The 20,145-nt window shown below is 38.0% G+C and overlaps 1 protein-coding gene across 10 annotated transcripts in view; it reads right to left on the minus strand.

Moving 5' to 3' along the window:
• The window catches only part of cobl (cordon-bleu WH2 repeat protein), a 374,039-nt gene that overhangs the window by 217,161 nt on the left and 136,733 nt on the right, over window positions 1-20,145 (minus strand). For all 10 annotated transcript variants that reach the window (XM_043690114.2, XM_043690115.2, XM_043690116.2 and 7 more), the window contains 2 exons: window positions 3,812-4,022; window positions 3,054-3,282 (listed from right to left, as the gene is read on the minus strand). In XM_043690114.2, coding sequence (XP_043546049.2) covers window positions 3,054-3,282; window positions 3,812-4,022 — 440 coding nt within the window. The remainder of the gene's footprint in view (window positions 1-3,053; window positions 3,283-3,811; window positions 4,023-20,145) is intronic.

Raw genomic sequence — 20,145 nt, forward strand, 5'->3', positions numbered from 1 at the left:
TGCGCTTTTCCAGCAACACATTTTTAAGCTCTGATCTCCAGCATCTGCAGTCCTCACTTTCTCCAAGAAATGTCACACCTGTACAGAGTCAGGGAAAACTTCAAACAGAAAGACTCCAAAGGAGGAGATAATGAGAGGCTGACTATTCACCCCTCTATCAGCAGGATGATATACAAAAAAAGGCATAATGACAACACAACTGTTGGTATGTGCATGTTTGAGACCTCTAGAATTTTTACTAATGTGCCGTGAAAGTAAAGATAGTAAAACAGCCATTAGCATCCCTACATTGCAGGTAAAGAAAGGGAAAAGAGTCTTCTTCAATTTGAGTTCCGCCAGTCATCATTTAAAGGAACCAGGAGAAAAGAATTTCAATGATGCGCAAAGACAAGAATCTCAGAATCAACTGTTCAATTATCAATGTCAACACTACTAATATCATCCAGTGTAACGGCCACAATATTCTACCGTCTATTCTTCACAAATGACTCAGACACGCTGATATCAATATTTTTAAGCTTTTCTTTCGGACTCACAGTTTATTCCTGATGTGTGGGTGTATTACGTTTATACTTCTTTAGCCTGGTTTATTTGGTTCCTTTTAAAACAAAGTTAAAAATCACACACCAGGTTACAGCCCAACAGGTTTATTTCAAAGCACTAGCTTCCAAATAAACCTGTTGGACTATAACTTGATGTTGTGTGATTTTTAACTTTGTTCACCCCGGTCCAACACCCCGGCACCTCCAAATCATGACTACCTTTTGAAACAAAAATTCATTTGGTCTTGAAGAAAGGTATCCACAAGGGAAAGAAAGCTTTTAAAATTTATTCTATTGTGACCAGCTGAGGAGACAGATGAATGAAGGAGGGCTGCCTGTTCATCACCTTCACCAGAAGCTTAGTGATTTTGGAGTATTCTGTCTGGAATTGTAACAATCTGCCACAGCAAAACAGCAAATGGAGAAACAGCTCCAAAAGTACATTATATTGTTTTAACTCAGAACTGAAGCCACAGGATGTGTTTGAGACTGCAAAAAAGGCACAGTATTAACAAAAAAAAATAAAAAATTGAATTTATTGAAATCATCAATTGTCTACTTAAGTGAGCTTTAAAGTCACAGATATCTACCATAATCATATAAAACTGCAAAAAAAATTAATCTTGAAAATACTGGCTGTATTTTATATCAACCTATAAGACAATAATTAAATAGAAAATATTCTGGATTACAGAAATTCAAGTTCTTTCTTTCTCAAGGTTCTTGTTTATGTCATAGTATAATTTAGTTATGCACTGGTGGGGCCAGGGGTAAAGTATTAAAAATCATCTACAACCTATTCAGAAATAGATATAATTTGAAATAAGACTGTAAATAATTGAATCCTCAAAAATGTATTTGCTGCATGAAATCTGTTTACATCAATGCAGATAAATGGTTCTTTTCCAAAACGCACATGGAATCTTTTAGGAGGTAATTTGAGAGCAGACTGCAATACAGTACTTAAACAATTGCTGCAAACTTTTGTGTGTGCACAGCTTAATGGGAATATTAAAGTAAACTACATTCAGTGAAAGCAACAGTTCATTTGAATTAAAGATGCAACTATGCTTCTAGTTTTTTTTTAATAAAAATAATCCAGTAGTGAAGAGCTTGTAAAGAGTTTCCAAACTGAATATCTTGGATAAGTGCTCAAAATTCAAAACTCTAGCTGAGTAGTTCTGGCATTGGCTTCTTTTTCCCTCATACATTAAATATGCAGACAAGCAAGTGAATTTTAAGAAACTGAATTGCAGAACTCTAACACACAAATTGTCTTTCACTTCTGAAGTATTTCCGCAAATAGCAAATGTCTTAATAATGCCGTGTCACGTGGCGCGTAGAGTCCAATTCTATAATATTGCATTATATCAGATGTTAGCTACACAATTTTTTTTAACATGCAGTCACAAATTTCTCCAATGGAACAAATCCTGTGGCTTAACAAAGTATATTGTGTCTTTCAAGATAGAAACACCCTGATTTTAATACAATAATAATTAATGTGATGTAAACAGTGATGTATAAATGTAACTTTTAATGTTAGTTGCTGTAAGTTGGATTTTTGGGTTTGAGCTAGTAATTGGTGGGTTTTTCTATGAGTTTGACGTTAATAATTAACTTGTAAGTATTTTTGTAAATATAGTGATTTTAAAAATGTATAGCGTTTGAAGCCTGGCTGTTGAGTGGATGGATTTTGTTGCCTAATGGACTTCTGTTTATTTCAGATTGCTTGTATTCCAACATGGGAAGTAAAAGGACCTCCAAGGATTGTTAAAGAATTCTGGAATCAATTTTATTTGAGTTTGAGAGAGACACCCTTGGCTGTGTGGGAGAAACTTTTAGTTTCACTTTTAAATTTGGGTAATTTTTTAATCTTATGAAGACCTTGGCTGCATAGGGCAGTGCTCTTGAGAAGAGGATATAGTGAGATAGGTCCTTAGAGTGAAGTGTTTGTTTTAGTTTCAGACCAGATTAAATATCTATAAATAATTATTTAAGCTGAATGCAGTGAATCTTAAGTGTATGATAGTTCCAGGAAGAAGCAATTGCAGTTCAAGCTTAAAAATTGAAGTCCCCAGTGACTTCAACCTACTGAAATGTTAGATACAGGGATACTGGTTTGAACAGAATACGAATGGTGTTTTGAGCACTGTACTGCACTAGGAATGTTGTTTTGAGACTGCACCGGTGGTGATTTGGGCACTATACAAAAGCTACTTTGTTTTTTTTTCAATTTATAAAGGAGTGTTTTGAGATTATTGCAATTATACTTCCACGGTGCATTTAAAATCTTTCAATGTGCATTGCAAGTATTTGATTATTATACTTTCTTTTAGTTCCTTTTATAATATACTTCCATGCTGTTCTTATTAAAGCAAAATCTGCAGCATTGTGTGCTTGTCTTTAATGAGAGACAACTTTGTTAAAATCAAAACAAAATCAAGATAGGTTCATGACTGGGATCTGACTTGGCCAGTAACAACATATGCTGTTTCTGGACAAACTCACCTCTGCTCGTATCCAGAGCATACAATTCCCGGGTTTCCAAATCATTTAACGATTTTGAAAGATCTACCTTTTCCCTTCTGATGTTTTCTCTCAGAAGTTCAAGGTGATCTGAACTGAAGTCACATTTCTCACATATAACTGGCAGCAGATCTTGCAAGGGTACAAATGGACTGACGCGTACCACAGTTTTTTGTGTCTTGTGGAAATTCACCACCAACCTCACAGTTTTCTGTAATTGTAAACAAATTAGATTAAGGATAACAACGTGTCCACCAGAATAGATAAATGTTTCATTTAACCACTGGTAATTTTGTAATTTTATTAGCTTTTGACATTCTATCATGAAGACATTTTCAAGAACTTTGCGCATAGAACACAATAAAGTACACATATATTCGTTGTACAATAAATTTAAACCATGTATCAAAATATGTTATCCACCAATCGGATAAATGAAGCAGCATTCATAAATTATAAAAATTCTCAAAATCTATTCAAGCTCATCCATCATCCTTCATTTCTAAGCCCCATCAAATGTGCACAAGTTATTGTTTCCTAACCTTTTGAACCTCCTTCGCCACATTGCTATGCAATTTTGTGAATATTTTGGTAAATAGAGATAAACATTAAAGTGTCTAGCGCAGCAAGTTAATTGAGCATCACATTTTGGGTGCACTGAATCATTCGAATAATGGCACAATTAATATAAAAGGGTTTGTGAAAATTACATACAACAATGCTTCTGATTTTTTACCTACTTCAGGCACTACAGGTGGGGGTCGTCTTGGCTTCTCCTCAATAACTTTCTGCTTTATGAGCACTTTGTCTATATCCAAAACTCCGACTGGAGTATTTGGCTTGAAGCCCAATGGTTTGCACGTCTCTCTGGATTGCAGTTCAAGAGTGTGATGAGTTGGATTTAAATGATATTGGCTGCACAGATCAATCAAGAGATCCATCACTGCTTTACTGTAGTGGAAAAAAATAAAATCAAAAATTATGAATGTATGCAGCCTTTCAAACTGACAAATCATCTGTGCTGAAGACTGTTAAATTAAAAACTAAAGTGTTCCTGAAACATTACATTAATAAATTTATAATTCACTTTTAATTGGTGATTTTATTTAATGTTTAATTTTTAATTGAATGGCACTTCAAACTTGCCATAGATGGCTTCTCAGGTTCCCTTGGTCACCCTTGGTCAATTTGCACATTTTATCTTTATGAGAACTGACTCAGATTAGATTACATTACATTACAGCGTGGAAACAGGCCCTTCGGCCCAACAAGTCCACCGAAGCGCAACCCACCCATACCTCTACATTTACCCCTTACCTAACACTACGGGCAATTTAGCATGGCCAATTCACCTGACCTGCACATCTTTGGACTGTGGAAGGAAACCGGAGCACCCGGAGGAAACCCACGCAGACACGGGGAGAACGTGCAAACTCCACACTGCCAGTCAGTCGCCTGAGGCAGGAATTGAACCCGGGTCTCAGGCGCTGTGAGGCAGCAGTGCTAACCACTGTGCCACCGTGCCGCCCATCTTGCTCTATATCTAAACTCTTGCTCTATATCTAAACTCAAGAAACATTAGAATACTTCTGTGATAAAAATTAAATAACTTGAAACAGAAGGTCCTGAAGAAACTCAGCAGATCTAGCAGCATTAATGGAGAAAGAACCAATGTTCACGTTTCAAATCCAGTATGAATCTTGTATATTCGACGCCATCATTGAATTTGTGTTCACCTGGGTCCTTTTGTTGGACTTTATTTAGTGACTCACATTAACCTGAACAACTGTAGAACTATTCCAAAAGAAGAGTCATATTGGACTTGAAAAGTTAACTTTGTTTCTCTCTCCACAGTTGCTGCCAGATATGCTGAGTTTCTGCAGCATTTTCTGTTTCCACTTCAGATCTCTAACATCCGTAGTACTTTGCTACTATTTGAATAGTTCTGTCATTTTTGCATGTATTTGTTTATTATCTTTATACATGTGATGAACTTTAGCTAGAATGACTTATTCCAAAGTGAAGTGAAATATATAGAGCAGCATGTATGATCAGAGTTGTTCAGTTCAATTGATGCAGTTTTGTTTCATTGTAACAACCTCAAAACAGTGAATGCGTAGGGTTGTCTAACTTGACGAAATCAGACAAGTTCTGAGGGCAGAAGCTCGTCTTTCTAAGGTTTCCTGATTTCCTCAGGGTTTTGTTGTCCAACGCCTTGTCCCTTTGTCCTCACTTCAGATTCTGCTTCAAGTCAAACCTGATTATTCACAACCCCTACTAAGCATGGAGTTCACCAGCCAAACTCAGCAATGACCTCCCCAGAGTTCAAGTGAATAGGGCTGTCACAGCATCTGATGCAAGTAGATGCGAAAATGTCAAATCATATTTTATTGTTGGTGGGATGCTAGTCTACACAACATATTTGAGACTTAAAATATATCTCAACAATCTACTTTCCTGGGAATTTAATTCTTCAAATGCAAACTTTAACTTAAAAATGCTTTTCAGTACAGCCCTCACCTTGAACCTTTCCATGAAAGGATCACAAAATTTAGAAGCATGACATTTTACAGTATCTTTCAACTGTTCACTCATTTTGAAATGGTTTCTAATTCAGTATATATGAAGCATAAAACCATAAATGCACAAAATACAATTCACAAACACAAACATTTCGAGAACTATAGAAGACAATTAAAACTATTTAGTTTGAATCAACTAGACCTCCTGGCCTATATCATTCAAGCTTCACAACTTGAGCATATAAAAGCCTTGGCTGGCACACCAATATAGGAGTCAATGAATCTTTTCGTAAACATAATTTTATTTATTAATGAAAATTAAGAACAGTGAATGAAAACTGGGATTGTATATTAGCAATTGTGTTTGTCAGTATGAGTACCATAGAGTTCCAAATGTGCATCCACAGCACCAATTTGAGTTGCAATGCCACCAGACACCAGTTCAATGAGGCTGTTAGTGTATAAAAGTTTGTGGCGTTGCAAAACTTGGCAAAATTATAAATATTGAGCACGATAATAGAAGACCTCAGTAGACTACAGCAATAGGAAGCTACACGGCACATGCAATTTAATAAAGGGAAAGTGCGAAGGTATTTACAATTTTAGAGAAACAAAATGGAGAGTCAGTATCATATACAGGGTGCTATCTTGAGGAGGTGTCCTGATGAAAGGACATCTGCCTTAAATGTAATGCTTTCATAGAACCTCCACAGTGTGGAAGCAGGCCATGTGGCTTATCAAGTCACTAACTCTCCAAAGACCATCCCATTCAAACCCAAATTCCTACCCTATCCCTTTAACTCTTCATTTCGCAAAGCTAATCCACCTAGGCTATACATCCCTGGAAACTATAGGCAATTTAGAATGGGCAATCCACCTAACCCAGGCATCTTTGGACTGTAGGAGGAAACTGGAGCACCCGGAGGAAACTCATGCAGACACGGGACAATGTGCAAACGCCATACAGACATTGCCTGTAGTTAGAATCAATAGTTCTATGAGGCAGCAGTGCTAACCACTGTGCTGTCCTCAAAATTCTCTCCTCAAGTGGTGCTGGACCTGCTGAGTATTTGCCACTTTTTAAAATTGCAAACTTCTAGCATCTGCATTATTATGCTTTTGGATTAATGTTCAAATCATTGCCATTTCTCATCTAGGAATATCTGCCTTGAAGAAATTTCACTCTTCTTTCCAACGGGACTTCCAATAGTCTCTTCTACCTTGTTCCTCTGCTTTCAATTTGCTTTACTGTTTATCAGATAGCTCAAGAAGACCACTTCAGCAATTGCCTTCAGCTTCAATTTATTCCAACTTGATGGATTCCAACTTAATCTCTACTCTTCTTGTAAGAATCACAGATACATCCAAGATACTCAGACCTCTTCAAAACACTGATCTTACTGCATTACAGATGCATTCTCAATGCATGTTGCACACATGAACAGTCACACTCTGCCCTTTAGGAAACATGAACTCTTTCTATCTCAAAGCTGTCCTGATCCATAATTCATCTTCTGCCTCATTAGGTGGGTCAAAAAAAATCTTTTCATTTCCTTTCAGATGCAAAAAATTGCAAGTTGCACTAACTCACAGGTACAACACCAATCTAGATCTTCTTTCCTTTCTCTTCTCTCTGAACTCATCATTTCCTCAAATCTCACCCTTTACCATTCACTGACAATATCTTGACCTTCCCCTGTCAAACTCTGAACATCCATCTTCAGCAACTATCTCAGATTCTTCCATTTACATGTCCCCCCAATCGTGACCCCGATCAAAACATACACAACATTCAATTTTGAGCTCAGCATGGAACTGAGCTGTTCTTCCATTGTACCTACCTTTGAGCCCACTTCTTTGATTAGGACCAACCAACTTAACAAATTCCTTCACATGTTTCTAATATTCTCTCCCCTCCCTCTAATCTCTTACCTTAACTACATATTTTCATTGAGAACTTGACATCAGCAATCTAAAATTCTCTGCTCCTCTTCTCTGCCATTCTAACCAATTTCTCTCTGAACTTGCTGAAGTCCACTGTGATAGATCCAACCTTAACGTCATCATCCAATGCATCAACACAAATATCACTAGTATTGTATGAATTTCTATCTACCAGCGGCCAAATGCCAACTATCAGCACTTTCTCCTACCTCCCTGTGAACCATGTCATCATTACTGACTATCAGGTCATTATGTCAAAGACTATCACTAACTTTACCATGTCTTCCCTCCATAACCTCTAACTTATAGCACCCCTCCAAACTCAAGAAGCACACTTCTATTCCCCTCCTAACATTAATAAAAAAAGCTTTTGCAGCTTGCTCCCACTTCATTGAACTTATTTCTTTCAGTCAATTCCATTTTTTCTTTCTTGTATACTCTTTATGTATCTTCATCCATGACTCTTCTGTTGTCCTGTGTCACTTCAATATTTTCAAGTTTCCTGGCTCCAACTATTTCCTCTTCACTATAGATCCCCAATCCTTTCAAACCCTATCTCCACTAGAACAGTCTCAGAGCTATCCATTTCTACCTTAAACCAAGGTACAATTTTCATTCTGAATTAGCTTTCCTTCAAACTCCACTCCTTATGCATTCCTGATGAAAGGTCATTGGCCTGAAATGTAACTCTAATTCCCTCTACAAATGTTGTCTGACCTGCTGAGTACTTTGTTGATTTCGTTTTTGTATAAGTGACTCAACTTGCTTCGACATTGCAAGTTTAGTACAGTAAAATATTACAAGGGACTTCAAGGGACCTTACCAAAGAAGATTTTCTACTAAACCACATAAGACATTTTTAGGACTGATCAGGTAGCTTTTAGGAAATATCTTAAATAATGTATAGAGTCCATTTCTTCATTACGTCGCAATTCCAGAGGTCCTTCAACCACAGTACCTACATCTCATGCAGAGTTGTTGCCTTCCTGAATGCTGTAGCTGTCTAATACATCTCTGAACACTGTGTATTAACACTACAAACTTTGATGGTGCTATAGAGTCTAATGTCTTAGCCATAGTGTTACAATATTGTCAAACAAATTAGGGAGAGTCTACATCTAAGAGCAATAACTTGCGTTACTTTATTCAGTATGATTAAATGGAAAGCTTCCCAAATCAATTGCAAATACATTCATCATATACTTTCAACCGTGCTCCACATTTAGGTTTTTTTTGTGGATAACAGTAGCCAATCAACTGTCACGTAAAGCTCAATTTTTCGTTCAACAAAATAACTCCTTTAGGCGCTTGTCATTCAACCTCTTGCAGAGCTCAAAAAGAAGTATTTTTGCAGACATTAAAAGAATTTCATGGGGCATGCTACGGAGAGGGTGCTTTTACAGCTTTTCATTTACAGAGGGAGGCATAAGTAATGACTGCTATTATCACAGTTCTAGGGAGGATCTATTGTACTTGGAAGAGGTATTAATGGCTGGGGTCGTCCAAATAATTATTTATGATTTCTACAAAAAGAATTCAGTGAGGAAACCTGACAGGTGAAAGAAAAACTATCATGTTGTTTGCTTGTCAAGTTTGAGGGGGGAAGTCGCTCTTTAATAGACATCACATGATATGTCAGCAGTCCAAACTTCACAAGAATGAAATGCAAAGATACAAACATGTATGCTCTGTAGCCTTCTCTATAGATTTCGATTCAAAGGAATGTTAGCATTTTCTATGAATCTTCTCAAAAACAAAGATAAAACTGTTTGCACAATGAGCACAGAACATCTACCTTAAAAGTAATTGCTTGCATTTATTTTCCTTAATCAAGTACAAAATTAGATTATTCACCTCATGGCAATTGCTATCTTCAAACTTTTCTTCGCAGCATTACAGTTGAAGCAATAATGAAAGATTTCCAAATTGTTGAATAATCAGTAATTAGATTTATCTGATCAAACAGACAGATAACTCAATCAATTTGTTTGGTAACTTAAGCATGTGGCAGTTTTCTATACTGCTGCCATATATATCTGTCTTCAAACCAAGTTCTTGTCTATTCAAATCCCCAGGTTTCCATCCATGGGTATAAAGGAAGTCGGTGAAAATGTAGCACATAACCCAAACTATAATTTTGCAATGTTTCTCAACGTATGGAAAGTTATTTTGGATTGGAAAATTATGCGTGTCACTCTGCTATTTTAGCAAAATAACCAAAGGAAACCAGGGAATTATAGATAAGGTGGCCAACTGTGATTGAAAAATTGTTAGAATTCCTAATTAAGGATTGGGTAAGCAAATACATTAAGTGGAATTTTCCTTCCCGTGACATTGTGAGAGTGACGAGACATAAAGTGACTAAACAAGGCAAGAATGAAAAAAATCTGAAACTCGACAATGAGAAAAACTCACATAATCTTACCCTTAAGCCTTAAATTGTGACTGAGATTTTGGATAAGATTTGTAGCTCAGGTTATGGATCAGGTTGTAAATTTGCTCTCTGATCTGGTAGAATTGTTCTCAGGCATTTTGCCACCAAGCCAGGTAGCACCATCAGTGAGTCTCCAGTGAAGCACTGGTGTTCTTCCCCACTTGCTATTTATCTGTCTTGGTTTGTTGTGGTAGGTGATAGTCCCAATTTGTTGTGGTAGGTGATATCATTTCCAATTCTGTTTCCGAGAAGTTAGTAAATGGGGTCCAAATCTATATGAAGGGATGATGAAAGGCTTTTGCCCAAAATGTTGATTTGCCTGCTCCTCGGATGCTGCCTGACCTGCTGTACTTTTCCAGCACTACTCTAATCTTGACTCCAAATCTATATGTTTGTTAATGAAGTTCGGGTTAGAATGCCTGGACTCATGGAATTCCTGTTCGTGTCTTTGTTTAGCCTGTCCCAGGATGGATGTATTGTCCCAGTCGACTAGTGTCCCCCTTTGTCTGTGTGTATGGATACCAGTGATAGTTGGTCATGTCTTTTGGTGGCTACTGGTGCTCACGTATCCTGGTGGCAAGTTTCCTGCCTGTCTGTCCAATGTTCCTGTCCTGGCAGGGTATTTTGTATATGATGTTCGTTCTGCTCTTTTTTAGTATGGGGTCCTTTAAATTCATTAGGACCTATTTCAAGGTGATGGCAGGTTTGTGGGCTACCATGATGCCTCGGGGCCACAACAAACTGCAGTACACAGGAACTATGAGAAGCTGAGGAAAAAGATCTATACAACGTATTCATGAATAATGGGGTTGCACAGTGGCTCAGTGGTTAGCACTGCTGCCTCACAGCGCCAGGGACCCAGGTTCGATTCCAGCCTCGGTTGACTGTCTGTGTAGAGTTTGCACATTCTACTCTTGTCTACATGGGTTTCCTCCGAGTGCTCCGGTTTCCTCCCACAATCCAAAGATGTGCAGGTTTTGTAAATTGGCCTTGCTAAATTGCCCATAGTGTTAAGGGATTAGGTGCATTAGTCAGGGGTAAATATCAAATAATAGGGTTGGGGAATGGCTCTATGTGGGATACTGTATGGAGGGTCCGTGTGGACTTATTGGGCCGATGGGCCTTTTTTCACACTGTAGGGATTCTATGATTCTAATGGGTACCCAATAAGCGCAGTCAATCGATTCCTGCACAACTGACCTAAATAAGAAGACAGAAAACACTCAGAGACTCTAGTTACCCTGCCATACATCAAAGACATCTTGGAGATGATGACCAGACTATTCTGGCCCTTAGGCATCATGATAGCCCATAAACGTACACCACATTGAAACAGCTCCTGATGAATTGTAAGGACCCCACACCAACAACAACAGAACAAACATCATATACAAAAGACTGCAACAAACATTACATTGGATGGACAGGCAGGAAGCTAGCCACCAGGATACATAAGGACAAACTAGCCACCAAAAGACATGACCAACTATCACTGGTATCCATACATACAGACGAGGAGAGCCACCAGTTCGACTGGGACAATACATCCATCCTGGGACAGGCTAAACAAAGACACGCATGGGAACTCCAAGAGGCCTGGCATTCAAACCAGAACTCCATTAACAAATATATAGATTTGCACCCCATTCACTAACTTCTCCGAAACAGAGCCGGAAATTATATCACCCATCACAACAAACTGAGACAGACAAATAGCAAGCAGGGCAGAACACCAATGCTTCACTGGAGGCTCACTGATGATGTTACCCAGTATGGTGACAAAATGCCTGAGAACAAATTGACTAGCTCAGCAATCGAATTTACAACATTAAATGGTGACTTCAGAATCTCACCCTTGAATATGCAACAAAAAAAGCAATGACACCAATACAGAGGGTAGTAGCGTTTCACTCAGTGCTAAAGTCAGGTTGCACTAAATAGGCAATATCACCCATACTAAAGCTGGATGCTTCCAGGAAGGCAAAGTCTTTAATTATGGTAAATGACTTATTTCCATGCATTTATATGTCATAAATACCCCAACTTGCCCTGGTCATATCACACTTTCACTTCACTTCACCTCTCCTTCATTAAAAAACCAAGAGATTAAAAAAGCCCAACAGGTAAAACAGCATGGGAACTTTTCGGCTGCAGCTCATTGAATGCTTGTCCCACAATCATGTAACTGTTTTCTCTGCACGACATCCCTGCATGCTTCGTGACCACTATTCTCAACACTTCATCCTCACAATGTGTCACAAAGCACCAGTCTCACAAACTCACATCTGCTCTTGAACCAACTCAGTTACTACTACAAGTCTTGAACACCCTATTCATTCTCACTCAAGTTACTGCATGCAACTCATGCATTTACACAGGATGCTTTTGAGCTGACATAGACAAAGCATCTTGGCATGCCTTGTTCACACTCACTAATTTTAGTACTGACTTGGATCCATCCAGTGAAATACCCAAGGTAATTTTCGAAGTCATGAACTTTCAAGGTAAAGTGGATATATTAATTGTGATGTGAACAGTCTCCTTTCCAGGTTACTGAACATCTTTGTCAAACTGGCATCATGTTCCTATGCCTGAGCCTGTCTCTACAACGTGATGAAGTCATTTATGGCAGAGAACAGGGCACAAATTCAGCCTGGGACGAAGCAGGCTGGCCTCTGCCAGTCCTCTGAGTATCAGAAACCTGGGGGCTTTTTCCTTGAAAAGCTACAGAGAGGTGTCAGTGATGTGCTCAACAATTGTGTCCCCAGGTTTAATTTAAATAGAGCATCTACTGAGGTGAAAGTCTCTACAAATCATGCAGGTTAGCATCCAGTTGATGTTTATTCCAAGGGATCTGTGTCTGCTTCCTTGGAGATGGAGCTGAGGCTCTCCAATACTAGCCTTTTCGCAGAGGTTTCTTAGGTACTAACTTTCTCTCATACCTATGTAATTGCTTTTATTTAAGTTCACATTTCACTTTTGGATTGAGGTTGTCAGACTATAATCCAAAGAGAAATTTTATTATAAACACTCTCACGTAGAACATTGGAATGGGTGAAGAGAGCAGAGAAATTAAAATGGCCAATATCATGTCAACAGTTCTCAACGAATAGATTGGGTGTAGGTAAGAGATCAAGGGGATGGGTCCAGATGGAGGGACAGTATGGAAGATGAGAAAAAGGATCCATAGAGAGTGAGGAGGAGACACCTGGGCATAGAGATAGAAAAAGATTGAACGTCATGTCCTGCCTAAAATTCATTGAGGTAGGGACACAAGAAATAAAGCAAAAAGCAAAATCCTTTGCTGAGCACAGAGCGATCAGCATCAGAATGTGGAAGGTCAGAAGGTACAGTAAACACACAAGAGGTGGGGTTAGAAGATGGGATGGAGTTAGAGGGAAGAGAACGGGAAGAAGGATCCAAAGACAAATCATTCCATGTCAGTTTTCAGAGCTTCTGGTCCTTAACACTTAAAAAGAGAAAAGATTTCTTGTCAAGGAATCAAATGAGAGCAAGAATGAAAGGGAACTGGGGACATGGAGAGCCTTGTGCAGCATGAGGGAGTGCTGATGAGAGAGAGGTCAAGATTGTGCACGTGCTGACGCATCACATTGACCATGGATCTCAGGATGTGATGAGAACAGCAATCTCAGGAGTATTGTATGCTATGCAGATACCTGTAATCATGGATAGATTTAAAACATGAAGGATGGAATTTCAGTCAGAATATGTATGGGCTATGTTGAGGCTTGAGGCAGTCACAGAAGAAAAACATTTTCTTGTGAAAAACAGTCTTGACAACCACTTTATCAAACTCTAGGAAGGAAACAAAAAGCATTGGAGATGCAAAAAGATTGCTTCTTCCTGGTCACTTCCTCTATGTAACTATGTGTGTAGAACAAGTGATGTTAGGTGTATCACCTGATCAAACCTGGAAATATCCTGGTACAATGAAACTTATCAACTTTACAGCCACTGACAGCGCAGTTCTTGCCCTGCACAAGGTCACAGGCCTACTTGTACAAGGCATCAGATTTCAGTGGACACCTCCTGTGTAAAATGGAGCTGATGCACACACTTTTCTGGGCTTAGGCTGAGATCAGGAAATGATCCCAAAATACCCTTGGTGAATTAGATCTCTTGCTTAGAGCACCTCCCCTTTTACTTCTTTCTCTAAACATTTTGCTCTTTTTTCTACTGCCTGTGTTCAGATTCCCTTTCATGACCAAAGGATATGGCAACCACAGCTGCTGTGAGTGGGAGAAAGTGATTTAACCAGAAACCCTGAGGTCGCAATCAAGGCCTTCTCCTAAAGTAGCACTATTCCCTGTTCAGTTACTTGCTTTAAACAACAGTGGGAAAATCATCGCATTTCCACAAAATCATCAGGCTCGTAGAAATTAATGAACAGTTAATTTGCAATTAGTTGATGATTTCTTTAAAAAGCACTGGCTAGGAGTTCTTCCTGTAGCTGAATGCATGTTCTGCTCTGAGTATTGAAGAAAACTGTTAGTTAAAGTGGCAAAGTTGAAAATGGCAGTGCTGAGGTTACATTTGCATTAAAGACTAATTGATATTATAATTATCTATTCTGCATACTTCAGAGCACACTCTTAATATCTGTGCCAACACCTCAGCAAAATAGTACCTATAATACCTCGAAAATGGATGTTTTAGTACTTCTGGGTGAAAATAAACTAAGCCTTAGCCTTGGAACAAAGGGCATCTGTTTTGTGATTTGACGAGTAAAATGTCTATTTCACCATTCCATAAGTTAAGAAAACTGTCCTTTAAATTTCAGACAAGGTGTACAAGCACAATGTAAGCATAATGTTAGAGTCCATGCAAACATTTAGCAAATGTTTTTAAAAACCACAGAAACATGCAATAAATGTGCTAAAAATGTGTATTGAGAAAATTAAAATAATTAACAACATGTAGTTTCCATGTAAGAGCACTCCAAACTGAAAAGGTTATAAATCTCAGCTCACAAAATATAATACTGCATTTTTATCTTAAATGATTTGAGTACTTTAGCCGCAATACAGACATTTCAGAACTTGTCAAAATATTTGCATCCATAAGATGTCAGATTGATGTATGTGAACAAAAAATTCAATAGCATTGCACAGCAACAGATTATCTGGCTGTGGGTTTTTTACACAATGGTTTAATTATGGCTTTGTTTCCATCCCATACAAAAGTGCTGAATAACAGTGCAATTAGTAAGAATAACTACAGTACCACAGAGGCCTATCTAATGATTAACGGTTGCATGCCATGTTGTTTCTGCATGAATGTGTGCATGAGATTGAGTGTTTCCTATTGAGCAGATGTGTAAAAGACTTCAGTTTTGGACTTCATTGCTGGGACATTTGATAGATTTTTCCAGAACTTTTCTCTTAATGCCCAGTGATGTGGCCAGGCCTCAATCGATGAATCACTTAGTGGTTGATAATCAGTTCACATTCAGTTACAGCACAGTTATGGTTTATGACAACTTGCTCACCAGGTATATTTATGGTTTCATTATTTGAAGTGTTTTAAAACTGTGTTGTGAGCACATTTGAGAAGACAGCTTAAAGAATTTATTTTATGAATGCAGTTTCAAGAAGTACTGAGAGAGAGAGAGAAATAGTTATGAACTCTCATTCTTTATCCCAAAAATTCTACCAGTCCAAAGGAAAAGAATGGTCAATCATTGACAAACAGATGGGTGAGTAACGTTGAGGTTGCATTTTGTAAGACAGAATTATCATTATAATTACTAGTTTATGCGTCACTATGCCATTTGCAGATTAGTGAAAAAGCTGGATCACAGCTTCTCAAACATCAAGCATTAGGTAATCTTGCCAGAAACAAGAGAACTAAATTAAAAAGGAGCTCCAGTTTGGAATTTTGAACTAACTTTTGCTCCAAGAACATAAATTGGCACAAGAAACATAAATCAAGGTTATTATTCTCTCAGTTAAATACATTTATAAAGATACAGTAATTAAAATCAAATGCCATTCATCAATGTGGAACACTCAAAGAATGAATCCTCTTCCCCATTCTAACCCCAACATGTTTACATGATCAGTTTGATAATTAAAACATAGTGGCTATTCTCAGAGGCTATTGCTAGATTTAATTTTCCCCAAATTTTGTGTGAAAATATTGCCTGCAAGCTCTCTCGCCTTTTATGGAACTGCTGCGCAGGGAACCTGTGGAAGCTGGAGAAATAGGAAGTGACAATGACGACCGCAATGTACATATATAAAAGTAGTCACCATTTCCTGGCATTCAAGTGCAATTTCTTAATATAAATGCTTGGCTTAAACCAAACAGTTGGATTGTGGCATTCTTTGCCATTGCTCTATTAACATCAACATGCCATGTTAACCTATTATTTTCTTCTTCTTAGGAGGTGCAGGTGCCACAAAAACCAGAGTTCCTTCCTTTCCTTTACCTCTCACCCAAATTCTCCCATTGTGCCATTTTTATTCTTTATACTAGTCATCAATTCAGTGACATCTAATTCAATGTTAATCAGTGCTGGGTTTAAAGCACAAATTGTGAACAGGATGGTGCAGTGAGTGTTAATGTGCCATTGACTAAGTTAATGGGGTGATGGCTTTGCTATTCATGAAGTTTGCTGAAGAGCTTTCTGGTAGTTTTAGGAATAGTTAGTTGTGATGTAAAAAGTATTTAGCAGATTATTAGAAATTTATTCCAAAAATATGAGGGAGTCTAGCACAATTATCATGTCAACTATACAAGTGTATCATATTAAAAACATATTTTAGCCTAACAGATCTGAAGTCTAGGTTAAAGATTGTTTCAATATTCAAGCGGCTCAATATCTTTTCAGATATTGTGTGAAATTTACTAAAGAATTAGTGGATTTACTGCTGTGTTGCGTACAGGAAATTGGGGATCACTGGGAAAAATATTAAAATGATTTCATGTGATACAAGCTTCACTGGCATTTGGTGCTTATCCCTAATTACATTTTAGAAGGTTTTGATGAGTCACCAGAAGAGTGTGACATGGCGATGTTACTGGACTAGTGATTCAGAGACTCAGGATATTGCTCTGTGGACATAAATTCAAATCCCAACATGTCAGCTGGACTTTAAATTAATTATTATTTAATCTGAAATTAAAATCTAGTCTCAGTGGTGTTCTTTGGTGAAAGGTCTGCTCAGAGCAAGTTAAACTGGTTGCCTTCTGATATTAGAGTGGTGCTGGAAAAGCACAGCAGGTCAGGCAGCATTCGAGGTGTAGGAAAATTGACGTTTTAGGCAGAAGCCCTTCATCAGGAATGAGGCTAGGAGCATCCAGGGTGGAGAGATAAATAGGAAGGGAGTGGGGCTGAGGAGAAGGTAGCTAAGAGTGCAACTTGTGGATGGAGGTGGGATGAAGGTGATAGGTCGGAGAGGAGGGTGGAGCGGATAGGTGGGAAGGAAGATTGGCAGGTAGAACAGGTCAAGAGGATGGTGCTGAGCTGGCAGGTTGGAGCTAGGACCTAGCATGTCAGTCAGTTGAATCAGAATTGAACAGCCTCTGAGAAGTGGCACTGAGATTATGCAAAAAGCTTTGCCAACATTATAATTGCATATAGCCTCATTTTAGCACTACTTGGCATGAACCTTTGAAAGATAAGGTGTATTCTTAACCTACGCAGATGCTGGAACTGTTGGGGAAGCAAGGTACAACACAGCAAAAGAACCCACTCTCAGACACAAAACTATGAGCCCTTAGTTCAGGAGGTACACAAGAGGAGTATTTTATTCAAAATAGGCAAGGAGGCCCTCCAGTTCTAAAGCTATATATATGTGGCATATGAAGATTAATTCACCGATTAACGTTTGGTTTAATCCAGACATTTACATTGAGAGATTGCACTCGAATGCCATGAAATGGTGACTTCTTTTATTTATGTACAATTATCAAATCACAGTTGTCATTGTCTTTTGTAAGGTTCATTCAATAAGCAATTATTATAAGCAAAGTTATTATTGTAATAAATGGCAAAACTAGTTCATGAATAAGCTACTATTCAAAGATCTTTCTGTTCCTGCCAGCTTCTTGAGATTTGTTTCCTCAATGGACACCTCAAGGTCTATACTGAAACAGCAACTTTATTTCAGAAGCTTTAGCGAGGCAACTTTCAGAGTACAGGCTCAATCACTTCCAAACTAAGCTTATCAAGCAACTAAAGTCATAAAATGTATTTCTTATCTCTCTTAAAACCTTTGTATGTCTGCTTTCCACCAAGCCATTTGATGCTTTGTCAACAGCATTTGGTTTTCAATGCTCATTAAGCTACTGTCTTAATTTCTAAGGAGTAAATTCCCTTGCTAATCCAAAAGGTCCAAAGAGCTCCATATTCCAATTCCACATCATCCTTCAATATAAATATGAATTCCTAATATTCCCCATTCTCCCCACCAAAATATGCTACTATAAATTGCATCACATCTCTGCATTAAATTTCATCTGGTGGGTATCTGCCCATGCCACCAACCTGTGTCCTTTCGACGTCTTTATTACTATTCTCATCGTAATACACCATACTTCAATGTCATCCACAGATTTTGAAATTGTCATACTGTATACCCAAGTTCATTAGTACATATATAAGTAAAGGCATGGTCCAGTACCAATCTCTGGGACTCGAGAACACATCTTTCTTCAGTACAAAAATAACCAGTCTCCACTTCACTCTGTTTCCTGTCATTCAGTTGACTGTTCATCTGTGCTGACACTTTCTTTTTTATTCCATGGACTTCAAACTTGGAATTAAGTTAGTTACGTGGCACTTCATCAAACACTTCTTGAGAGTCCACTCAGACTACATTCATGATATTACTGTCTTAATTAAATGTTACCTCATTAAAAAAACTCACATGAATTTATTTAAACACAATTTGCTTTAAAAAAATCCGTTAGCAATCCTTAATTAATCCACATTTGTTAAATCATCTATTAAGTTTGTCCCTAGATTACAATTTCTAACAATTTCCCATCACAAAGATGAAACTGCTCTATAGTAGCTGGGTTTATCCTTATGTTCATTTTTGAACACAGGTGTAAAAATTGGAGTGCTTCAGTTCTCTAGCACCACTCATGTATCAAAGAAGGATTAAAATAATTTCACTACTATCCCCACAATTTACACCCTTGCTTTGCTCAGCATGCTCACATGTACCCCATCTGTCCTAGTGACTTAGAGTGATAGAATCATAGAGATGTATAGCACGGAAACAAACCTTTGGTCAAACTCATCCATGCCGACCAGATATCCAAACCTGATCTAGTCCCATTTGCCAGCATTTGGCCCATATCCCTCCGAACCCTTCCTATTCATATATCCATCCAGATGCCTTTTAAATGTTATAGTTGTATCAGCCTCCATTATTTCCGATGGCAGCTCATTCCTACATACACAACCCTCTGCATGAAAAAGTTGCCTCTTAGGTCCCTTTTATACCTTTCCCCTCTCACCCTAAACCTATGCCCTCTCATTCAGGACTCCCTCAAACCAGGGAAAAGACCTTGTTTATTTACTCTAACCATGCCCCTTTATATTGTAAAATGCCTTGCACTGTTTGTTATTTCATTCAATTGAAATACCGTCAGCCTTTTTCGAGATGTTTATCACTTTTTAGCTCATCCAATATTTTAACCAACTTTTACATTAAGTTATATTATTCTTATTTGTATATCCATAGACGACATTGGATTCCTATTTCAATGCAATTCTCATATTCACTTTTAACCTTTCATATTTCCTTGTTCCTTTCCCCTGTTAGCTGTGTATATTTATCCTGGTTCTTACCAGTCAATCTAGCCTCTGCCATATTTCTGCTTTCTCTCTCAATCTATATATTGAATTATTCAAGCTAATACCTCACTAGAATAAGTCCATTGTTCTTTTTCAGTTCTGTCTGCCAATTTTTTATCTTAATTTACTCAGGACCGATCTGATCTCACTCCCCAGAAAAAGGCTCTCCTTCAATTAAGAACTTCTCTTCTCGATGGCTCCTTTTTCATTTCTATAAATAAGCTAACCTTTATGATACTATGATCACAGTACCGAATTTTGATCCCAATGACCCACTTCATTCCTATAAAGCAGCATCATTTCCATCCTCATCATGTTTGGAGCATACAGAGCAACACGTTT

Source organism: Chiloscyllium plagiosum, unplaced genomic scaffold (genome assembly GCF_037043375.1).
Source record: "Chiloscyllium plagiosum isolate Xiang-an unplaced genomic scaffold, Cpla_swu_hap1 HiC_scaffold_5, whole genome shotgun sequence".
NCBI classification, from domain to species: Eukaryota; Metazoa; Chordata; class Chondrichthyes; order Orectolobiformes; family Hemiscylliidae; genus Chiloscyllium; species Chiloscyllium plagiosum.